The sequence below is a fragment of the Prosopis cineraria genome, unplaced genomic scaffold (assembly GCF_029017545.1).
Source record: "Prosopis cineraria cultivar Desert tree isolate PC_DT_omini unplaced genomic scaffold, ASM2901754v1 PC9, whole genome shotgun sequence".
Classification (NCBI taxonomy): Eukaryota; Viridiplantae; Streptophyta; class Magnoliopsida; order Fabales; family Fabaceae; genus Prosopis; species Prosopis cineraria.
Window position 1 is genome coordinate 2,215,452 of NW_026555340.1, and position 23,750 is coordinate 2,239,201.

Genomic DNA, 23,750 nt, shown 5'->3' on the forward strand with positions numbered 1-23,750 from the left:
AGCTTCAATGTAGCAACCCTAACTCACTTATCAATGCACTCGAGCCATACAGTGCGTTACTTACGAACAACAAGCTAGCATTAGCACAAATAGGTCTATTGTCTATATCCATGTGTGATTCAACAAAGTTTTATGTTGATGGTTGACGACCTAACACAACCCTCCTCTTTCACTATATGTTAATGTTACCAAATTGAGGAATCATAGATTGACACACCATGCATGAGTTGCATAAGGGAAATGCTTTTGTAGATTAGCTAGCTTAGAGTAGTCAAGAGTTTCCTCAGGTTTAAAGTTGGTTTAATATCCCTCTACCTTTCATCCAATATTTGACAGAAGATTATTAAAAAAAATTATATATTAACATGTAAATCCAAAAAGAACAACCCTACAAAAGAGGAAGAACATAGCACAGGTTCTTTTGAACATGGAGGAATGCCACGTCAATAAACAAAATCAACAGCTTTTAACCCAACCAAAATTTACAGAATAAGCAGCACGTTCATATACGTACATTTAAATTGTGTGTCATAGCATAAGTGTATGTCATATACATACATGAAAATTTGACACATGTAGGCATCTTCATACCCTTCCATACATGCACATTCTGTCCAAGCAACATTCCTTGCTTGTCAAAAAGAAAAACATGTGTCATGATAAAGTCTCTGAAACTCTATTCACCTAAATGCACGTCATACCATGTTTACAATCTAGTGAAAACAAAAACCTTTCTAATATGATATCACACTCTTGGCACAATTTTGGTGTCAAATATTCTATATTGTCTACTGCCCCAGATGTCATGTTTAGAAGTGTAGTAAGACTTGAGACACACCTGAACCCATGGTGGGTTTCTGAAGGCACACTTCGGTACTATACTATCATCACATAAAATTACTCCAAGTAACGAGTTCATCTTCTGTGTCAAGATGGCATTGCTAGGATAACCATCAAATAGGGTTTCCTGCATAAATTATGGCAATAGATTAAAGACATGATCAGACAGAAAGAACAAAGTCTTTGACTAAGTACTCATTCAAAAGCCAACAATTGTTTTTATACATGCTAAAAACGAATTGTTATAAACACAAGTCTAAAGAAAAAACTTATCTCAAAAGAACTAGTTTAGTTGGACGAGCTCTTTGAATTTATAAATTTCACTCTACTTGCGAGGTTCTCTAACATAGGACCTATAACAACGTCACCCTATTCAAGAGCCAATGTCATCAACGGCTCCATTCCATGGAACTTCTTGAACCTCCTACCAGTTAGGATCTTGTATGGATAGCCCTCTTGATGAGACCAATCTCTTAACGAAAGTACCAATATTATGAGCACAACTCAAAAAGGAAAACTTTTTCTAAAAAACTAACTTATTAGGTGAAAAAATCCTATAAACTTATAGGCCCCACTTCACTTGTGAGGCTCCCTAATGTGAGACTCATAACACGAGCATTGCCTCTTAAAAAATAATGAAGCATGATTGTTTGAATTCAAGTAAGATTCTTAAAATTTAACTTGGAATTTAAGGAAGTTGCCAAGAATACACAATGATGAAGCGGTTAAAGATATTCATTACCCCATCCTCAGCATACACAAAAGCATGGATTCTAGCTGTTGGATCCTCTAGAGTCAGGCGCATCACATAAATCCCATGTTCAGAGAGGAAGTTTTCGGGTGACCATGGCATTGCTGCTACTACTCGAACAATACACTTGTATTTCGCCGTCACCTATAATTCAAGTCAATATATATCTACAATATATATATATATATAGATAGATAGAGAAGCATGTAACATCAACAAATGCAAATGTCTAAGATAAAATAGGTACTTTTGTTTGAGAATTCAGAACATTAACGTGCAATATAGACGCTTACCAATAAAAAGGAAAAGAATAACCGAGTGTTTTAAATTGTATGACAACATTATTGAAGATAGAGTAAGCAATGGAAACAAAGCTCCGCAAGTTAGGGCTGAATGAAATGCATTATGATACCTCTGAATGGGTGAGGACATCCATTAAAGTATTCAATCGGGCATCATCATGATCAACCACTGTCAGGGGGAACAAAATTGTATAGGAAAATATATAATGTTTGATATTTGTAACATTGAAAGAATAACAAAAAACAATGATGAAATGCACATGTGAAACCTGTAATAGGTGAAGGCCAAGGAAAGCTCCAAAAAGGCATTCTTCTCATGTTCTTAGACATTCGCTCACCATACAAACTATCTCAAGCGAATGCAAAAGACAACAAATCGAAACATCAGTTAATTGTTCTATTATATCCAATTATTTTATGAGCCAACAGAGTGGACAACCACCTTTCACGCTGTTTTATGAGATCATCATCATTCCGTATGTACCGAAGCTTTGTAGATGGAGTCAACACGCCATGCCATAGTCCTGCATGCACTTCAAGACGCATATTGACAAATTTAACCCACCTGCCATTTTCTAAATGTTTTAGATGGCTCTTCTCCATGCTTTGGTCATATGCTATTCTCAAGATGGACCCAACGGTAGGAAAAGCACACAATAACTCTCTTGGTAGAGGCACGAGTTCATGATGTAATGGAAGATGATTGTGCAGTTCATCCTCTAGCCTGCAATTTATAGAAAGATCATCAACTTTCTCTGGTGATAGTGCAATGCCATCAGTAACTGCTGTACTAACTAATATATACTACACAATATATAACTGATTAACCAACAAGAATTATTTGTGCCATTATTGAATCTCAATTTTATTCCGCATTGCAATCATGGTAAATCGAGCTATTTGTTTACCTACATAAAGTTTTTTATTGACCAACATGAGTTATTTGTACCATTATCAAATCTTGATTTTATTCCAAATGATGTAATCATGGCAAAACAAGTTGTTCATTACCCATATTGAAGTTGTTCATTGCCTTACATGAAGTTGTTCATAATTACAATAGATCATCAAAGAGATTTCTCTTTGAAGCCCCCATTTTATTACTGTCCTGTTTAACGTAAATCCCACCACACCAACATTCGTCGAAGTTCTAACTTTTCTCTCTTGTTTTTGTTTTCAATGCTTAATAGAATGGATTTTCATGTTTTTTCAGATGCAAAAGATTGAATTAGTTGGGTTTGAATTGTCTGTTATTATCCAGAGCAGGGGAAAAACTATTTGCAGTGAAAGCTAAAAGCTGGTCAGAATATGCCCACCAGTTTCTCCGGTGATGTGTTAGTGTTGGCAACGTCCATGCTTCCTACACTCTCGAAATTGTCAGTGTATATCATTAATGATTAATCATATCCCTCAGGAGAAAGAGGAGGAAGAAATTTGCCAAATGTTTTCTTATCATTAGATCTGGTTTTACTGTTTAGAAAATCAGGAGAGTTGGTTTAAACTTGTTGACCTACAGGAGTTCTTATAGAGTTCTTAGATCCAGTATCAATCAAAGTGAGAAAGTGTTCTTAGGGAAAGAGAGTGAAGAAAAAGGGAATCTGAAGATTTTTTTTTTTTTTAAATTTAAAGGAAGGTTAATCTTGTCATTTCCCTCAATTTTAATTTCACTTCAATATCCCTGGTCTGAAGTGAAGTTTCAGAATTTAAGGGATATTCTTTTTCATTTAGTCAAGGGATTTTAAATGAAATTTTCCATAAATGTTAATGATATATATTTTCATACCAGTATCCTAAAATTATAAAAATTGTTATATTTACAATATCATGATGTATCATGTCGAATACTAATACTTGTATTTGTGCTTCTTAGATGACAAAAAATGGGTAAAAAAGCAACCATCCCAATATAATATAATCATATAACCAAGCTGCACATCCGTCCAATATAGAGAGTACAATGTTTGACAACAAAGATATAACCAAAAAAGAGGTTCAATAGAAAGAGAATCATAGATGTCAACTAAAAGGGCAACTTTGTCAATGTGTATAAACTAGCTCAACTAGAGTAGGACTAAGCATTAGAACACCTAATAATAAGAGGAAAACTCAAGAGGTGACTAAGTGTTATTGGAGCTATCTCAACATACTGAAGCCCCAAGACACCAAAATTCACACGGAGGAGACAAATGAGACCTTAGTCTTGCTCATTAAAGCTCCAATGGATGACTAAAGTGACCAATAGAGTTGGAGGACGTGATAAGCTAATTGGAGTGCAATTTTGAACCACCAAAAGGGTGTGTTATGCACATACTTCTAAAATTAGGCCCGTACTTGTTCTCCAACCCATATAAATTAGTTTTTTTTATTTCCAAAATTAACTTCTTATTTTATAGTTATCTTATCTTATGAAAGACTTTATCTTGTTATCGTGAAAATCCATCAAAATGTAACATTATTTAGACAGATATCAAGTAATTAACAAACATGCAGGCACCAATTTAATTTTCCTAATAATCTAGAATCATACTAATTGGATCAGACTTGGGGAACTTAAATCAGTAAAAGGTTCTAAGAGCCCCAAAAAAAATAACATGAACCTCAAAATGGCACACCTATATAAGCTATCTCAATGTTAATCAAATCAATGAGCAGATAACTCTAAGCATTAAGTAGATATACACATTTGGAAGTAACGTTCATTGCTCCTCCGAATAGTATCTTAAAATAGTTTGTTCCATTCTCACATCTAAAGTTCTTGGTCAGCCATTTCCACTGACTACTTTATCCATTAGCCCATTATGACAAGAACTAATAACAGTCATAGACTTCCATATGATTTATCCAAAATTAACATCAACATGGGAAAAGGGTTAAATAGCAATGTAGAACTAAATTGAAATTAACTCACTTTGCACTTATACTGTTTGGTGGCAAATCTGTACCATCCCAAACAAAGACCATCCGTTCTTGATTTGCAGCCTCACAAAAAAGAAGTATCTTAACGTGCAAAAATAAAAATTAAGGATCAGATTATCAGAACTATATAATGGTAATAATGTAAATAGTTTTCCCTTGTTTAGCTACCACAGGGGGAAGGGATGTATAAGAACATAGGCGCGTTTCATAATCAGATATAAAAATGACAAGAAAAATACCTTGCATACTAAACTGCAGCAATTGCCTTCCTTGGTTTCTCTTAACATTGGAAAGTCATGAGAATCTACACAGCATATGCAAACCATAAATATCCACACATGAACTTAGTTCCAAAAAAGCAAGCAAGGAGATGAAAGTAGTAGAAAACCAAAAGCTACAGATACCACAAAATCAATGACACATCACACAAGAATTGCTTTCAGAAGTAAGTAATTCCTGAAAAAGCTAAAGCTAAACAAATTTATAAATACATCTGAAGGGTTAATTCATAGCTTATATATAGATATAAGGCTCTTTAAAGACTTGTTACCAAAAATTTCAAAATTTTATTGATACAACAAATTTTCAAAATCTTAGGATATGGGTACAGGGACATTTATAATATATATTTCAACATTTGATGATATAGTATTGGTATTTTACTTTTTAAACAAGAATTTCTAAAGGAATACAAGGATATTTATAACAATCAATCAAAATATTAAGTATTTTTTCAAGTTTTTAAGTAACAGTAAAAAATTGTTGAAAAAAACCATGTTACAAATGTTAGAATATGGGATACATATGTTAGAATATGGGAAACATATGCTGAAGTATTCTATAAATATCATATCAGATACGGATACATTTACTTTTTTTTAAGTATCCATGCTTCATAGGTTATAAAATTCATATTATTTTCATTGCAGCACTGTACCAAAATTGAATGAGTTTGTGATGCCGTGAAAGTCTGTCTCTTATTCATAGAAGCAACTGAATAAATAGATACAAGAGACCCTTAATCACAAAAGAGGATCAGGCCGAGATTCAAGGGATTAGAGGATCTAGCTGATATTATAGGGATAAAAAGAAACAGAAAAATAAAAGGAAAGAATCTGATTCTAGCAGACCCAAAGATGCCACTGACTTCTAGGTTAATTAACCGAGTTATTGATTTAGGGTTTTTGGCCCAAGGCCCAATAGGTGTGCCGCACTAACACTCCCCCTCGAGCTGGCAAGTAGATATCTTCCATGCCCAGCTTGATTCTAAAGTATTCAAATTTTCCTCTGTCTAATGGTTTGGTCAAAACATCAGCAACTTGTTGGCTAGAGCATATGTGGGTCAAGTCAATCACACTTGATTCCATTTTTTTCTTTTATAAAATGTCGATCAATATCCACGTGTTTAGTTCTGTCATGAACTGGATTTTGAATCATTTGAAGTGCTGCCATACTATCACACCACATTTTTATAGGTGATCTAACCTCAATTCTCAAGTCCTGTAGGACACATACTATCCACATCCCTTCACAAACTCCATTAGCCACAGCTCTAAGTTCAGCTTTTGCACTACTTTTAGAAATGACAATTTGCTTCTTACTTCTCTATGTCACTAGATTACCCTATACAAATGTGAAGTAACCACCAATTGATCTTCTATCCACACAATTTCTTCTATGGTTTGCATCAGTGTAGATAAATATATCTTTAGAGCATCCTTTTGCAAAAAAATATTCCCCTCCCAGGTGTCATTTTTAAGTACCTCAAAATAGTATATATGGCTTCCATATGTTGCTCTTGTGGTTGAGATGACAATTGGCTCACAATTCCAACTGCATAGCTTATATCTGGTCTTGTATGAGATAAGTAGATGAGTTTCCCAACAAGTCTTTTATATCTCTCGACATCAGCTGGAACTCCATCTTCCTTCATTTCAAGATTAACAGAAGGATCCATAAGAGTGGCAGATGGTTTTGCTCCCAAGATTTTAGTTTCCTTCAACAAATCAAGTGTATATTTTTGTTGGGAAACAGAGATGCCCTTCTTTGATCTAGCAATTTCCATCCTAAGGAAGTATCTAAGATTGTCGAGTTCTTTGACCTCAAAGGCTGTTGCTAAAGTCTTCTTGAGTTCCTCTATTTCCTCAACATCATTTCCATTTAATACTATGTCATCGTCATACACAATCAAGATAGATACTTCTGCTCTTGTGTTTCACAAAGAGTGTATCGTCCCCTTGACATTGAGTGTAACCTGAGCCTTTTACCACCTTTGTGAATCTCTCAAACCATGTTCTAGGTGATCGTTTTAGCCCATAAAGAGATTTGTGTAACTTGCAAGTCATACTAGGGGTTTTGAATTCTGCAAGTCCTTCAGGAATGCTCATGTAAACTTCTTCCTTAAGAGCTCTATTAAGAAATGCGTTCTTCACATCCAATTGATGTAGCGGCGAATCAAGATTAGCAACTAGAGACAATAGTATTCTTATGGTGTTCAACTTTGCCACTGGTGCAAAGGTCTCGTAAGAATCAATCCCTTCTATTTGAGAGTAGCCTTTTGCCACCAAATGAGCTTTGAACTTGTTTACAGTTTCATCTGAGTTGTATTTGATTGTAAACACCCATTTACAGCCTACTAATTTCTTTCCTTTGGGTAGCTTCATTATTTGCCACGTCTGATTTTTAGACAGTGCTCTAAGTTCTTCATTGATGGCGTCTCTCCACCTAGAGTCCCGAGTTGCCTGCTCGAACGTCATAGGAATTTTCTCTTCATCTAGTTTAGTCACAAAGCCTCTCATACAAGCTTACAAACCATCATAAGTGACAAAGTTACTTATAGGATGTAGAGTACACTATCTTACCCCCTTTCTTAAGGCAATCGGCCATCCAAGATCATTAGGTTTTGAGGTTGAGTCAGACTCTTGATTCTGCACAGACCTAGAAGGACTTCTACCAGTGGATGAGTTATTGACTTCTCCCCCTTGATTTACAATTTCTTCGTCCTCTGTATCTGCAGGTCTGTAAGAGTCTTCCTCTGGTTGACCCTGTTCAATGTTAATAGGCTCAATTTTAGGTAGGATAGTGGTATTTTGTTGTGGCAGATCAGCTTCAACTGTATGTGGAGTTTTAGGTGATATTTCAGGACTGATTGGAGTTGGTTTAGGACTGATTTGGGTTGTTAAAAACTTCCATTCTCTCTCATTCTCCCCCTAAATGGGAGATTTGGTGTAATAACCTTAGGCTTCTTCAAAGGTGACATTCATGGTGATAAAGAATTTACGAAGATTTGGAGAGTAGCATTTGTATCCCTTTTGAGAGGAGGAATACCCTAAAAAGATACATTTGAGAGCTCTAGGATCAAGTTTTCCCCCTTGATCATTATGGACATAAGCTACATACCCAAGAATCCGCTCAAGAATAGATGTAGAAAGAGGAGTGTTGGGGTAGGACTTAGTAAGAATTTCCATAGGAGTCTGGAAGTTAAAAGTTTTGGAGGACATTCGATTGATCAAATGAGTGGCAACAAGAACAGCCTCACCCCAATAAAATTTAGGGACATTATGAGTGAACATCAGGGCTCAGGTTACCTCTAGAAGATGTCTATTTTTGCGTTCAGCAGTGCCATTTTGTTGTGGTGTATTTACACAACTAGTTTGGTGAAGTATCCCATGTTCCTTAAGGTAGTTTTTCAAGGTAGAGCTCATGTATTCTCTCCCATTGTCACTTCAAAGCATGAGAATAGAGGTTTGAAACTGAGTTGTAATCATTTTGTGGAAATTCATGAAGATTGAAGGTAAATCAGATTTTTCTTTCATTAGAAAAACCCAGGTTAATCGTGTATGGTCATCGATGAATGTTACAAACCATTTAGCATTAGAGAGGGATGCAAAACGGGATGGTCCCCATATGTCACTATGAACAATGTTAAAGGGCTTAGAAAATTGATGAGAATGAGGCTTATAACAGACTTTAGTATGTTCAGAAAACTAGCAAATATCACAAGAAAAATGGGAAGTATCTTTATTCATAAGATGAGGAAACATTTTTGATTGGTAACGAAAGCCAAGATGACCTAATCTATAGTGCCATAATAACACATCTTTATTCACAGACCTAGCTGAAAGAGGAGAGGAAAACTTCACAGCAAAGAAAGAATGATGCTTCATCTCATTTAGGGGTTGACTTTCCAACCAATACAAGCCTTCTAGGATCTAAGCAGTGCCAATCATCTTCTTCAACTCCAGATCCTGAAAAACACATTCAGCAGTAGAAAAATGAACATCACACCTTTAAGTTTGAGTAATTGTTCGTACAGACAAAAGGCTGCACTTTAGGCCAGGAGCATAAAGAACATTTCTTAGGATCATTTCTGCACAAATATGTGCAGTACCAATTCCTTCTACTTTAATAGACTTTCCATCAGCAACTCTAATAAAGATATTTAAGGAACATGGCTTTATATCAATGAGTAAATTTGGATTACCAGTCATGTGATCTATAGCTCCTAAGTCAACACTCCACATAGCTTTGTGATATACATTAGAATTTAAGGCTAGGATTGTTTTACCTATATGTGCTATATACCCAGACGGAATGGTTTGTTCTTGAGAGTTATGCTTTTCCAATAACTTTCAGAGCAATTCTACTTCTTCCTTGTTCAAATCAAGCCTTACCTTATTTTCAAAACTACCAGAGTACCCTTGGCTTTCTTGATTTTCCTTCCTAGGAGGCTTGCCATGCAATTTCTAGCAAATCTCTCTAGTATGGCCCAACTTTTTACAATGGTCACACCATCGGTTCCTTTTAGTTTGGCTGTCGTTGAAAGGGGCACCTTTAGATAGTAATGCACTTAGCTGAGAGTCAGCTACATGTGAGAGTTCAGATGACGTTAGTCTTTTTTTGCTCTCTTCGTTTCTGATAGTGAAAAAGACTTCTCGCAGCAAAGCTAAGGGATCAAGACTCATTATTCTACCCCTCACTTCATCAAATTTAGTGTATAAGCCAAGTAGGAGTTTGAATATCCACTTTTCTTCCTCGAGCTTTGCATAGAGTGTGGCATCTCCTTGACACTTCCACTCAAGTGGCTCATAAAGGTCAAGTTGTTGCCATCTAACAACCAAACTCGTGTAGTATTCTGTGACAAATAGATTACCTTTTTTGAAATCATGCAGAAAGCTCTCTATCTCTAACATGGCAGCCTTATTTTTGAGTGAAGCAAACTTATGTTTGGCAGCTTCCCATACTTCTTGTGCTCACTGGTAGACGGAGACGCGAGTACTAATTTCAATAGTCATTGAATTAACTAACCATGCTTGGACCATGGAGTTGTCAGTTTCCTAAGCTGCATATTTAAGGTCATCTGTAGATGGCTTTGTTGCTGTACCAGTAAGATAGCCAAGTTTGCCCTTGCCTGTGACATATAGGCGAACACTAGCTGCCCATTGAAAGTGATTATGGCCATTGAGTCTGTGTATAGTAATAGTGGTGGGATTGGCATCGATTGGCGCTTGGTGACCCGAGGTGTTCAAGGCTGACAATTATTGTGTATTTGCTGTCAATCTTCTCAAGTCACCCTGGCCTTCTGCGTTGAGGTCATGAGTCCCGAACTACAACACGGTTGCTCTGATACCATGAATGAGTTTGTGATGCCATGAAAGTTTGTCTCTTATTCATAGAAGCAACTAAATAAATAGATATAAGAGACCCTTAATCACAATAGAGGATTAGGCTGAGATTCAAGGGATTAGAGGATCTGGCCGATATTATAAGGATAAAAAGAAACAGAAAAATAAAAGGAAAGAATCTGATTCTAACAGACCCAAAGACACCACTAACTTCTAGGTTAATTAACCTAGTTATTGATTTAGGGTTTTTGGCCCAAGGCCCAATAGGTGTGCCGCACTAACAAAAATGTTGAATGATGAATACAGTGTGCCATGCACATTGAACAATACGTGCATGCACATCACGTCTAGTTTGGACTAAACCAATTAAAAATGAATCAGCTGCTCTCAAAGCATATTAAATGCTACTAGACCTTGAATGAGCTGAGAATTGAGCAGCCATTTTCTAAGCTCAGCTAAGAGCATTTTGTCCTTATCTCTAGGAGGAAATTTTGAAGAAACTTGGTAAGGGACAAAATCATCAGTGTCTTTCCCATTATATAATGCAAAAGAGGAAAACTTTTTATTGAAAACAGCATTTACACCATCACCATGTGCTGTTACCTACAAAATTAGAGAACATATATTAAATGCAGCACCCAATCAAAATTTGATTTCATCTTCAACATATTTTCATTCTATAAGATAAAATTTGTGCATTATATGAAATAAAACCCAATAATATAAGGCTTTTTAAAGAATTGTTACAAAAATTGACTGAAATTTTTAAAGCCTATACATGTAAAATGTAAAATATAAACAGATATACATATTTAGATTTATAATATTCAAGGAAATTCAATCATTCATTCAATAATAAGATAATATTACCTTCTTATTTGTTAGGCCAACTAATAAAGCGACTGTGAATTCCTATTCTCATTCCACTCCTAGAAAGAAAACCCTCATGGGAATTGTTGAACAAGATGTCTTGGTTAACAATATTTCCAAAAACTTGGCTAATGATAGAGCACAATGGCAACGTGCAATTTATGTAACCGACCCCATCTAGTGGGATAAAGCTTGTTGTTGTTGTTGCTATTGATAAGAGTATATGACTTGACTTTCATAGTTGCTTTCTTACTTTTACTTTTATTATTTTTTGTCCCATTTTTTGTTTCCTTTCAGGTAAAACAAACCACTCCTCAACTTCACTAAAATCTTTCCATCACAAGGGATAAGTACCTGTGTTATATCATAGAACTTGTAAATCCAAATGCCTAACCTTGAATTAAGAAAAACCAAAGTTTCCTTCATGTAATATTACAAGAACTTCCTTCATATCATTGACCCTTCTCACCACAAAGTCAAACTACACTACCTCCCCCCTTAGTCTCATGCTATCATTATCTAACTGCATATTCATTTCAAATCTTAAATCCCCTCATGCAGTCCAAACATGAAAATCATGACAAAAAAACCACATGAAATGGCAAACTATAGAGAAAACAAGACCTTGAAGTTAGAATGAGAACTGCAGAGAAAACAAGTATACCGCTAATTTTGCTAAACTTTACTTAAATGTAGGCGCATAGAAACAAATATTATTGACAGAAACAATCCATAAAAAATATTCAATAGTCAACAGTAGTCTAGAAAAACAAAGCAAACATGTTTCTAGAGAATCTACTATCAAATCTAAGCCTAAGAAGATCATTACCATAACATTAAAAAGCTGAACTGCCTAAGAAGATCATTACCATAACATTAAAAAGCTGAACTATGTCTCCTCTTTCTACAACATTAGGAAGCTGTTGCGAGCTTCCAGCAAAAATATTAACGAGCATCCCAGGTTTTTGATATGATTCATCAATTATTCTTAAGGTACAATAGTAATCTGCAGAAATTATTCAAGTAAGCCAATGAGCAAGGGCAGAAAGATGCTAACTCAGAAAGAACTTCCAGTTTTCCACGTGAAATAAAATAATAAACCAAAAACTACCCTTTCTAAGGTAAGAATTCAATAAAAGTAAGATGACCATAAAGGCACAAGCTCAGAAAAGCACAAATATGTAAACAGTTTGTACAACATAGGGGGTTTCCAAGAAACCTAAAACAACCAAGTTTAACAACAGTTCATCCATGTTGAACTTTACCCCGCAAAAATAGAAGAGTCTTAGTACACATTAGCATCAACCAAAACATAATCATGAAATTGGCTCAGAACATGTACCTTAACAAAACAATTTGTCAATCTACTGCCAGTAAACTAAATGGCAGCCATAAGTCTGGCCTGTGATTCTTCATTGTGAGTTAAAATCTAAACCAACCAAACTCCAATCTCCAAATGCTTTGAAAAGTCCAATACGAGTTCTATAAAAACTGTGAAATCCGAATAATTCTTGATCCATTGGGGATCCAAATTCAAGAAATTCATATAAAAACTGTTGCAAGGTATTAAAAACATCAACAAATGTCTAGCCTTTTTAAGGTTATGACCATAAAGACACAAGCTCAAAGAAGCACAAGCAGTATGAAAAGGAAAACAGTACAGCACAATGAATTTCCTAGAGACCTAATCCAACCAAGTTTAACAACAGTTCAATCACATTGAACTTCATCCCAACTAAAATTAGAATACTTTTAGTGCATATTGGTAATTGGCATCAACCAGAACATAATCATGAAACTGGCTCAGAACATACACCTTAACAAAAAAATTCATCAATCTACTACCAGTAAGCTAAATGGCAGCCATAAGTCCGGCCTTTGATTCATCATTGCCAGTCTAAGTCTAAACCAACCAAACCCCCTCCAAACACTTTGTAAATTTCAACAATTAAAAAGAAAAATGTGAAATATGAATGGTCCTTGCTCCATTGGGGATACAAAATTGCAATTTGTAACATCATATGCAACGTTCAAGCAGCAAGGTCCTTCAAATGGAAAGTTTACCAGTGCCCCTACTTCGCTTTGGCAAGCTAAACTCAGCTATAATGCCTGTTATGTTCACTGTTTGATTGATACATTTCACAGCAACTTGTATGGGAAGAAACTTGTAGCGGTCTGCAGCTTCCATCACTCTCTGTAATTCTCTGAGCTCTCACCTCTGCCTGGCTGCTGCAAAAAGCAGCCCTTGGCCCTCACTAAAAAATAAATAAATATGCAAGTCGTGTCAAGGGAAAAAAATTAAGGTATAAGCAAACATAAATTTTGAACAAATAAGAGAATAAACCCAAAGCCCAACCCTTGAAATGAACGGTACATGTTTGTTAAGCCGATGCACTACCATGTCCAAGGATTGCCTGAGATTTTTAAGGTTGAGTTGATAAGTATGTCCAGACTCTGAATTTTTTTTTTTTTAAGAAGTTTAAAGCTTTGAGCCCTAAAACCATTGGACCAAAATCATCTAAATGGAAGGGAACGGACCAATTTAGGCTGTATGTACTATACCTGTGACTGGACCTGGAAGAGAATTGGAAAATTGAAATGAAAAGGCAAACAATAATCTTAAAAACAATGCAAAAATCTAAACCTGGAAGGAAAAAAGATTGTAACCATAAATCAAACCTTGGAAGCAAAAAATAAAAATAAAAAAAGTAACAAAATGAAGCAAAAATTATAACTATAAATCAGACCTGGAAGCGAAAAATATATAACCAAAATACAGTCATCTATAGACTCAAACCAACTTCAAATACTAAATCCAGGGATTCCGCATGGAAACATAAAAATAATAGTCATCCAGGATGAATATAATCATCCCTACTCAGAAGATACTCATCCATAAACTCAAAATACAGTCATCCATACTCAAAATAATACAGTGATCCACTATTTTTAACAGTGAAGCACAATAAAGCCAGAAAAAATAAAAAAAATAAAAACCTAGTCATATGGGACTGGCAGAATGGGCTTCGGTTAGGATATAAAGTATAAACAAAACTTGTCCCTATATTTCGTCTGTCTCCACCTTTGGGTACGCATAGAGTTTAAGCGAAGAAGTAGAAGTACACTCGAGAACACCTTAAGCAAGCAATGAGTACCACTGTACCAGGGAGGAGCAGAGCGACAAACTACTTGAACGAGAGACAAACTGACGAAACAGGGGAAGAGACATAGCGAACGGCGTGAAGATGGAGACGACGACGGTGATTGGTCGACGGCGTCGTTGTGGCGTTGTGCGTCACAGATCAAGCGGAAGAACGGCGACTTAGGCTGAAGGTAAGAGAATCAGAGCATTTCCATACAGGAGTGGAGAGAAATTAGGGCGGGATGGATAAATCAGTGCAACGTTTTAAAACTCATCTCTAATTTGTAATTAATATTTTTTTGGGTTAAACGGCAATTTGCCTAAAATTCTTTTTTCTTAGTCACCTAACACCTTAAATTTTTTTCAGAGTATTTTTGTCTTAAATTAAAAAAAAAAATATTTTTGCTCTACTATTAAATATAAAAAATATTAAATATTAAATTAAAATTTGATCAAGAGTTAAATGATATATTTGACCTAAAACTTTTTCTCCAAAGACATTGAATATGCTAAACTTTCATGTTTAGAGCTTATTTGCCCTAAAAGTTTTAAAAATAGAGCATTTTTGCCCTTCCTTCTTCATCATCATCCTTTTCTTCTCCGTCCTCCTCCTCTTTTACTAACAAGATCCCACATTATCAGAGTCTAAATGCAAAGCTATAAAAATGGGTGTCTAAGATTCGCGAGCCTCACATCTAGCTCGGCATTTTCATCCCCCAAAGATGACTGCTCAAGCCCACAATGTTGCCACTTTGTCCATCAAAGGCAAATATATCGTTCTTAACTTTCCTTAAATAGATTGTCGTCATCCTCTCCCAACTTACCATGTGCTCCTCACGTAACATCTAAGTCACTGCTTTTGCCATCGTCGCCATGGTTAAGTTTGATGCTATAAAGTCTTTAGTGTTAGATTGGGAGGTGCAGCGAAAAATTAAAATTTAAAACCCCAATCACAATTGCAAACCGATCAAACTTGTTTAAGTCAAGATAAATAAAAGAGTTACCTTTTATTTTCAAATTTCTCACATGTTTTCTTCAAATATTTGGATCTCAAGAAATAACAATATAAATCCGTTCCCTTTACCGATATCTACATGAAAAGTTTTCTAACAAGAATAGCGTGCCAACACTATTTGTATCTAATGTTCGTCCGTCCGTCAATCAGACGCTCCTTTTATTATCTAGGGTATTTTCGTGGCTCTCAGAATTTTGTCGTTAAGTGACTCACACTTCAAAAACTTGTCCACTTCTTTATATTATATAGATTAGGGTTTTTGTAGCTAATAAAATTAAATTTAAATATATTATATTATATATACACTAATATATATATATATTGAATTTTATATTTCATATACATATATATATACACACACACATACAAATATTTATCATTGAATATTCACACACATATAATTCATTCACCTCAGATAAAGTATTATATTCATTGAATCTAGACATATTCCAAATTCAATAAACTTGGATATTATAGCTCAAGTTAGGCTATTTTTGTGTGCGATCTTATAGGCCCATATGAAATTAGCAATAGGCCAATAGCGTTACTAGTCCACAATTCACAAATGGCCTCTAGCAATGCATTACGACTACTCAATTCATATAAGGATTGATTATTTGATATAACCTATCATATAACCGTAGCACATCCCTTTTGTCACATGATATTTCAGTTAAGTGTGAGACATAGAATTGTAATTCTCCTTTACCTAATTGTTATTTTCTCAATCTCTGAGTGGACTGACTATAGCAATGGAAAAACTCTTTTCATTGTAGTATGGCCATATATTTTCTCAAGCTTACTCATCGAGGGGCCCAATAATATCTCTCAATTAATGTGAGGAATAAATTCCATCTTGACCACTCATATTCCTCTACATAAATATCACTAAACGCAATCATAGCCTTTATAATTACCCAATAAAATGTGACTTTTGACTAGGTTAAAGTTCAATGATCATCATATAGGAATCCATCATGATATCAAGTCAAAGAGCTTAGTGACATGGTTACATATAAGATAAACTTATGACTTGTACCATGCATCTTTCTCATAACAAGTTGGTCCAGCATTTTGTAACCTTTCAAGTACCTACAACTTTGATTTATATCTCTATAATTAATTAAAGTCATACTAATATTGTTTCATCTATGATCCCTCATAAATGACCGGCAAGGGACATTTAAGACAATTACTATGGTTTATCTAAGGATACAATTACCATAGGGAACATATAATTAATATGATAACAAAAGAAAACTTCAGTTTTCTTGAATTTAAACCGAACCCATTGACTTAGATAAAGTCTTGGGAAGTTAAATCAAACCTATAACCTTAAGTTTATGGGTTTAGTTTGGATTTATAATTTTTGTTAAGGGTTTGGACAAACCTTAGGTATAATTTGAGGGTTTTAGGACAATGTGGATAGTGAGTTGATAATTTTGGTATGTTTAGATGCTTAATAAGATTGTTAGAGTGTTTTGAAAGGGTTGGTGTTGTTAAATAAGGAATTTGAGAGTTTGGATACTTGGAATCTAGTGATTTTGAGGATTAGTCGAAGTGATAATTGATAATCATTGCTCAATTGTGTAGATTGAGTGTTACTTGAGAGCCTTATCACACGTATAAAACATATCGAGCTAACGTTGAGCCACAGTAACCCTTTTGTGACAAAGGGTTGAGGTAACGAAATAATTTACACTATTTGATTATATTTCTTAATTGTTTGTGAGTAGATATATATGTTTACTACTGGTGATTTGATAACATTGCATATTACAAAATATGATTTTTGTGCATGTGAAATGATTTCAAAATGGTGAAGTTTTGTAAAAGTTTTATATAATTGTAGTCAGAATTGGATATGTACACAAGTTTGGTATGAGATGTGCGAGCATCATCATGTTAAGAGGTAGGAGTTTACCCATAAGAAGGAGTAGTGAAAGTCCATATTGCATGTATCTCCTTAGTGTCTAGTGAGGCATGATGTTAGAGATTATTTCCTTAGTATGCATACAGGATACGACGTTGGAGAGTAACACTCCTTAAGATTAGTGATGCGGTGTTGGAGTAACAATACCTCAATTTATGTATGATAGGTGAGACCATAGCTCAAAAATGGAATAGGACATCTTTGGCCATGTAATGCTACAACTGAAGGTGAGCTCGGACCATTGTAAGGGTGTACTTGGTCCAAGAGCCTATAGTTTCAGTTGGGGTGACATGGAGGCTCAGATGGTAGATTGATCATGCTAGTGGTAAATAACTTCTGTTTATGGAAAGGATATGTTGTATATGATAAAAAGAGTATTTTTGAAGTATAATGACTTTACTTGCTTTTGGTTGTGCATGTTAATTAATAATAGTAAATTTTTCTATTACTGATATGTTTATCTCATCCCATAGTTATATTTTATAGGAGAGAGCTTCGGTAGAGGCAAGGGGGAGGAACAACTAAAGAGTGAAGAGCATTGTGTGTATAGCTCTTCTCTTTCCTATTTTAGGTTTGTAATGAATATGTCATGTTGTATACCAACTTAGGAGCATTATATTGTTTTGTTATCACTTATATGAGAATTTATGGGATGTGTGCATATCTTTGCCTAAGCTTGTAGTGACTATGATTAAATAAGTGTGCTTGGCTAAGATACTAGTACAAGTGATATATTTGTAATGGTTAATATGTTGAATTGACCAAAACTCTATTTTAGTTAAATTTGACACACCCTTATGTATTGTTTGAAATTAAGGGTTTGGTTGTCATTTTGAGTATGATTGGTGTTAATCTCTAAAATTTCATGTTATTTCATTACATCTTCCTTAAATTCTAATATATTTTGGCTCAATTGTATATATTTTTATTGACTAAATTGGGAAAATGTACATTTTATTTTGAATTTGTATTCTTAGCTTTGATTTGATATTTTTGTCCTAATTTCGTGTTATTTTAGTTCAAGACTTGATTAGAAGCATTTTTGGACTTTTGTTGATACTTTTGGAAGGCTTTTGAATGAAAAAATAAGTGTAAAAAGGATAAATTTTGTTAATTGTAAAACTAATTTAAAACTATTAAAGTCATCCAAAAGTCGCGACTTTTATCGCTGTTAGAAAAAAGCTACGTTTTATTTATTTAAAATTGATTAGGTATGACATATATATTGTCACACCCCCGATGCCAAGGGTATGATCGGCATAGAATATGAGAAGAATTCATATTCCATAAGCCTTAATAACCAAAAATTTTATTAAAATATTGATATACGTAAGTTATATATATAATAAAAATTCATAAAATTTTAAGTATATTTGTAGAAATTTCGGCAGAGTCTCCCCTGTAACTTGGGCCTCTCGAAATTTTTACAACACAACAGAACCTGTTGACCAAACCAGCATCCCAACAATTCACATAATAACTAAACAAAACCAAGACCTAACTATGATATACGCGGAGCAACAATTTATAATTTACAAAATACATTACAAGGTTTCATCAAAAGGATAATCACCCTGTGCTTCCTCTTTGCAAAAAGTAAGAAAGACTCTTAGTGGTCAGCTGGGGATGCAGGGTCAGCTACTATATCTGAGAACAAAGAAATTTCTGGTGAGTAGCGTTCCATTAAAAATTACACATAAAATCTATAAAGATAGGATAAATAGATTTAGTCTAAAAACATTGTCGTCCAGTATTGAAACATATACTTGAACTAAAGATTAAGAGCAATTCTTGTTCAACAATAAAATTCTGAAATTAAACAATTCAAATAAAATGGTATAGATTTGTTAAAAATTGTACAACTCATAGAATGTAATCAGCTCAAATACTAGACAATTAGATAGGTCCTTTCAAAAGACTAATATAAAAAATAATAAATTTCAATTTAATTCTAGGAGGGCCTTATCAGAATGATTAACAAGCATGGACATACAGTCCAGGAGGGTAAATAACCAATCAAGTATGGCTAGAAACCACAAAACAAATGTGGCAAAAGCCACGAAACAAGCGCAGGCATGAAGCCCATGAAAACAAGTATGAGTACTACGCTCACGAATATCATCCCTCCGATCCACGTGCATTAGCCTTCGCATGGGGCTAGCACCTCCTATCAGCACTTTGCTAGCTAGGTGAACCAAGGCATGCCAAGGGCTAATAGGACTGTCGTTAGCATCCATCGTTCTGAACTCAGTTCCCCTAATTAAACTCAAGCGTGCATAGAGATTTGAAAACAATTTCAAAGTTTTCACTTTTAAAATGTAGGATTTGGTTGTCATTTTCCATTCCCATATTCCTTGTCCTTTCCTCCATGCACGAATTACTGTACTAAAAGTTTGCGTATCAAACATAAAGTTAAAAAAAATAGCTGTTTTAGAAAGTCATACCATTTGTTGTATATGTACTTCAATTATTACTTGTCAATAGCATAAATCATTAGAAAAATCAAGATACCGTCATTACTAAAGCAATTATATATAAAAATAGAATTGATAAGAATATTTACATAAGCAATAAAGAATTAATACAAAAATCTAAGTAAAGATTTTTTTTATTAAGAATTTCTTGAAATTCATTGGAATGCTACTCACTCACCTGAGTGTTTCTCAAAGATTCTAAAACTTACTTCTCTTAACCTTTGACCTCTATTCTAATGATGCCCTTAATATCCTGACAAATAAGTCAAAATTTAAGTCATTAAAAAAAATTTCCAAATACTTAATGGGTGTCACTATTAAGTTGATCAACACTAACAAGACCATATTCAATTATACTGCAAGTATACTCGAATTAAAATCGCGTTGATAATTCTTAATATACATATATATATATATGTCCTCATGCTTTTTCTGACTCATACTTCCATGAATTATTATAAATCATATCAATCATTATTAAGCTTTCTCTAAACTGAAAAAAAGGAAACTAATATCCTACTAATTCTCTTCACCCCTTTGGTATATAAGTTTTAATTAACAACTTAAACCAAAACTTGTATATACCCCTTAAGCTACTACATGGAAGCTTAACAAGTCATAGTTTGTCAATTTCCCTCTTCTAAAATTTTACAAATACCTTGTAAGTATGCATTTATCATTTACAAAATTATGAAATAAATGATCAAGAAATTCCAGTTACTTCCAGACTTCTATTTCTATCGCTTATTTCCCAATTCAACACAACTAAATAGTTTTAACCAAGCAACCTCAGTCCATATCAAAACAAAGAGTAGGGACGATATCAATTAACCAAAGGAAGGAGGAAAGGATTCAGTGATGCTATAAAATCTGAAAAGGAAGGAAAGAAAACAGCATTTCACCTCACAAGACTCAAGAATCGACCACAGAACAGCATCAAAAGAAGAAAAATTATAAGGGTTCCAATCTGTCAAACACACAAAAGAGAAGGAAGGACTATAGTTTCAGCCAATACTAAAAACATTAGCTAGCACACACACATACTGAACCTAATGATAGGAATGGAAAAAAAGAGAAAGGAAGTTGACCACTGATAATACACCTCCTCGTTGTCACAAAATAAAGCAGAAAAGGAGGAGACATATAACCTCTCCATTGTGACAGCTGAACGAAAACTGAAGAGAGGGAGAAGGGGCAGTGAGAGTAGCAACTCGAAGACAGCATCCTCGTTGAACAAAATGGCATGATATCAGAGAAGGAGAATCAATGAATCGACTCCTAGTGGCTAGCGAATGCATATGAAAATGATGACAGTGGACAACACACAGCAGCAAAAATCGACACCTTATGACAGCGAGCTGCAGACGTTAAGGAGAGCTAGAGATGAACCGACTATAAGTGTCTAGAAGAGTATATATTGGCGATGAAAAGAAGGAAGTGAGATACTTTGTTTCTTCGCACAAAAGAAACAAATCTGATTCAATGAAAGAATTAGGAAAATTACAAAAAAGAACATGCAAAAATCACAAGAAAAGGCACAAAGAAATTACAAGAAAGGATACAAGATTTTCCTAAAATTTGAAAACTAAACTTTTTTTGAGAAAAGAAAATAAAATTTTGAACTTTAGATCCTCAAAAACATTTCCAACATAAATTCTTCCAAATTACCAATCCCTACTTATTATAAAAAAATTTATTTAAATAAATATTCACTAGGATAATTTTAATTTTTTTATTTAGAATTTAGGATCATTACATATATGCTGAGAGCTCAATCCAAAACGCATTCTTCAAACTTTAAGCAACCATTTGGAGCTTTGTGTGCTAAAGTTTGGACATTGGAAGAGTTGGGTTTAAGAGAATGGAGTTTTGAAGACATTTGAAGCTCTTTTTCTTTAGTTTTCATGTTCCTCTTCCCTTTTCTCTCTTATATTCTAATATGGGTTCAAATATTTTGTGTATTTGTAACTTTTGGATGATTATGAGTAGCTAAACACTTATTCTAGGGTTATTTGAAACCCTTGTATGTATTAACACTATGTCCACCTCTCTTTTTGTGATTAATGATATATATATATATATATATATGTTTATTTTACTCTTTTCTTAATACTTTTAAGTGATTGGCCACCATTTAGATGTTGGGTTCATTTGATTGATGCATGAAGGGGCTAAGTTGAGTGTAGAACTTAGGTAAAATAGTGCAAGAACTTGATATTTTTATGTTGAATGAATGGTTTTTGCTAGTAAGATAAAGATATACTTGCTAGCCTTGCATAGCCACACATAGGTTTAGAGTAAAAATTGAGTTTTATTAATTGTAATAAGAAATTAGGCAATTAATTTAACTAAACACTTGCTCATGACTTGAGAGAGCTTGTCCAAGTATTTTTAAAACCCTAGGTTAGCACTTATTTTTATTAAAAGAATTTAGAAGAGGAGGTGATTTGGATATTATGAGATACAAAGGAGATAAATAATCTTAGCTAGGTTCAAATTTATGCTTGAAGTTTGTGAATCAATTGTTTTCTTTATTTTCTAATGTTAATTTAGTTTGCAAAATCATGTTCACGTAATTATGTTTGGCTCAACTTGATTGAACTCACTTAGTATTTTGTTTATCATTGTTTTTAAATAAATCCTTGAGGAAATGATACTTTACTTTCATTATATTACTTGCTATGAACTGTGCACTTGCGGTGAGCAACAATTGGTTATTTGTGTGATATGATTAGCCATATATGTTGTCTGTGATCCATTTGAGATGGTCAAAATGATCCCAATGCTAATGGCATTTGGTGTTGTGAATTGGACACCCTTAAGTGTGTTCGAAAACAGACCATTTTAGGTTCGGGTGTCCATCTTTTCAAAGAATGATTATTTGGTGGTGAGACTAGTGCCATTAATGATAGTTTTATCTGAAAGGCTCTAATTAGGCACCATTGTTTCGAACATGTCGACTTTCTTAAATGAAAAATCACTTATTTTTGCCATTGAACCATTTGAAAGGTAGGCCCAATAGCTCAATCAGATACTCCTTTGTAATGTCAAATGACTTTCCTCTCTCACAGTGACCCTTAATGTCTTTCCCTTGTTTAAGACTTTCATTGAGCCATAAAAAGCCTTAATCACTTCTTCACTATAGGGTAGATTGATGGTGATGAATTTCTTATAAGGAATCAAAACTCCTTTAACGTTATATCTATTCTGAACTAATTCATCTATATTGACCCATCAATATGCCCCTAGCTTTTCATTATAGACTATTTCCTAAAAACTCTATATTCTCCCTTTTGACAAATCATTGCAACAATACTCTTCAAAATTCCTAGAGGCTTCTCAACTTTCTTCCCTTTTCTCTTACTTTGAATACTTGCTTCTCCCGAATTAACAGTATTAGAACTTCTAATTTGAGAGGGTGCATCATCAGGTGTTTTTCTCATAATTAGAGTCGAGATGAATCTTACTAAGAGGATTTGGTGTTCTGAGAGTTACCTTGAGATAATTTGAAAGGCGATTTCTTAGCTTTAGTATCTTCCTTTATGCTTATTATCTTCTTTTTTCCTAATGATTCTTTCTTTTTTTAAGTACTCACAAACTGCTCAGCCTTGCCTAAAAGTTCTTGATAATTGCTTTGAGCCAAGGATGAATGAGCAGAGTGTTTTCATTTGATGACTAGATCTCTCATTTACTTAAAATCTTCCATAGAAATCCCATATGTAGAGAGATATTTTTCTGTGATCTTTGCTTTTCCATATGCACATGATAAAGTTTGAGGACAGTAATCACATTGAATCAAATGAAAAGGCAAGTAATCAAGCCTTTGGTGAGGGAAGGTGAAATCAAGAGGAATTTGTAGGTAATTGCTTATGGAAGGCTATTA

General features: G+C 34.3%; 1 protein-coding gene and 1 non-coding gene across 7 annotated transcripts; both read right to left on the reverse strand.

Annotated features, from left to right (window-relative positions):
• Positions 1-447: 447 nt before the first annotated feature.
• On the reverse strand, positions 448-14,675 carry LOC129320204 (protection of telomeres protein 1b-like). 6 transcript variants are annotated; one of them, XM_054965491.1, is made up of 12 exons: positions 14,467-14,675; positions 13,368-13,558; positions 12,173-12,309; positions 10,847-11,036; positions 5,049-5,113; positions 4,802-4,890; positions 2,336-2,617; positions 2,163-2,239; positions 2,004-2,062; positions 1,583-1,735; positions 839-967; positions 448-631 (listed from the first exon to the last, which is right to left on the reverse strand). In XM_054965491.1, the coding sequence occupies exons 2-12, from the start codon at positions 13,489-13,491 to the stop codon at positions 503-505; spliced, it is 1,434 nt and encodes a 477-aa protein (XP_054821466.1). In that variant the 5' UTR covers positions 13,492-13,558; positions 14,467-14,675; the 3' UTR covers positions 448-502. The 6 variants fall into 6 exon arrangements, with proteins under 6 accessions (XP_054821466.1, XP_054821467.1, XP_054821465.1 ...); XM_054965492.1 differs by having other exon boundaries at positions 14,459-14,675; XM_054965490.1 differs by having other exon boundaries at positions 14,301-14,675.
• Positions 13,102-13,198, reverse strand: LOC129321160 (small nucleolar RNA snoR113). Its single transcript, XR_008595948.1, has one exon. It is a non-coding gene; the product is annotated as a small nucleolar RNA snoR113 (small nucleolar RNA).
• Positions 14,676-23,750: the final 9,075 nt, after the last annotated feature.

Bases quoted from the DNA above. Each gene is read 5' to 3' on its own strand.
- LOC129320204 (XM_054965491.1), bottom strand. From the start codon at position 13,491: ATGGAAGCTGCAGACCGCTACAAGTTTCTTCCCATACAAGTTGCTGTG. The intron at 4,891-5,048 runs GTATTTTTCTTG...TTGCACGTTAAG, and splicing joins GCTGCAGTTTAGTATGCAAG to ATACTTCTTTTTTGTGAGGC. The intron at 2,618-4,801 runs GTGAGTTAATTT...TATAAATTGCAG, and splicing joins CCAAACAGTATAAGTGCAAA to GCTAGAGGATGAACTGCACA.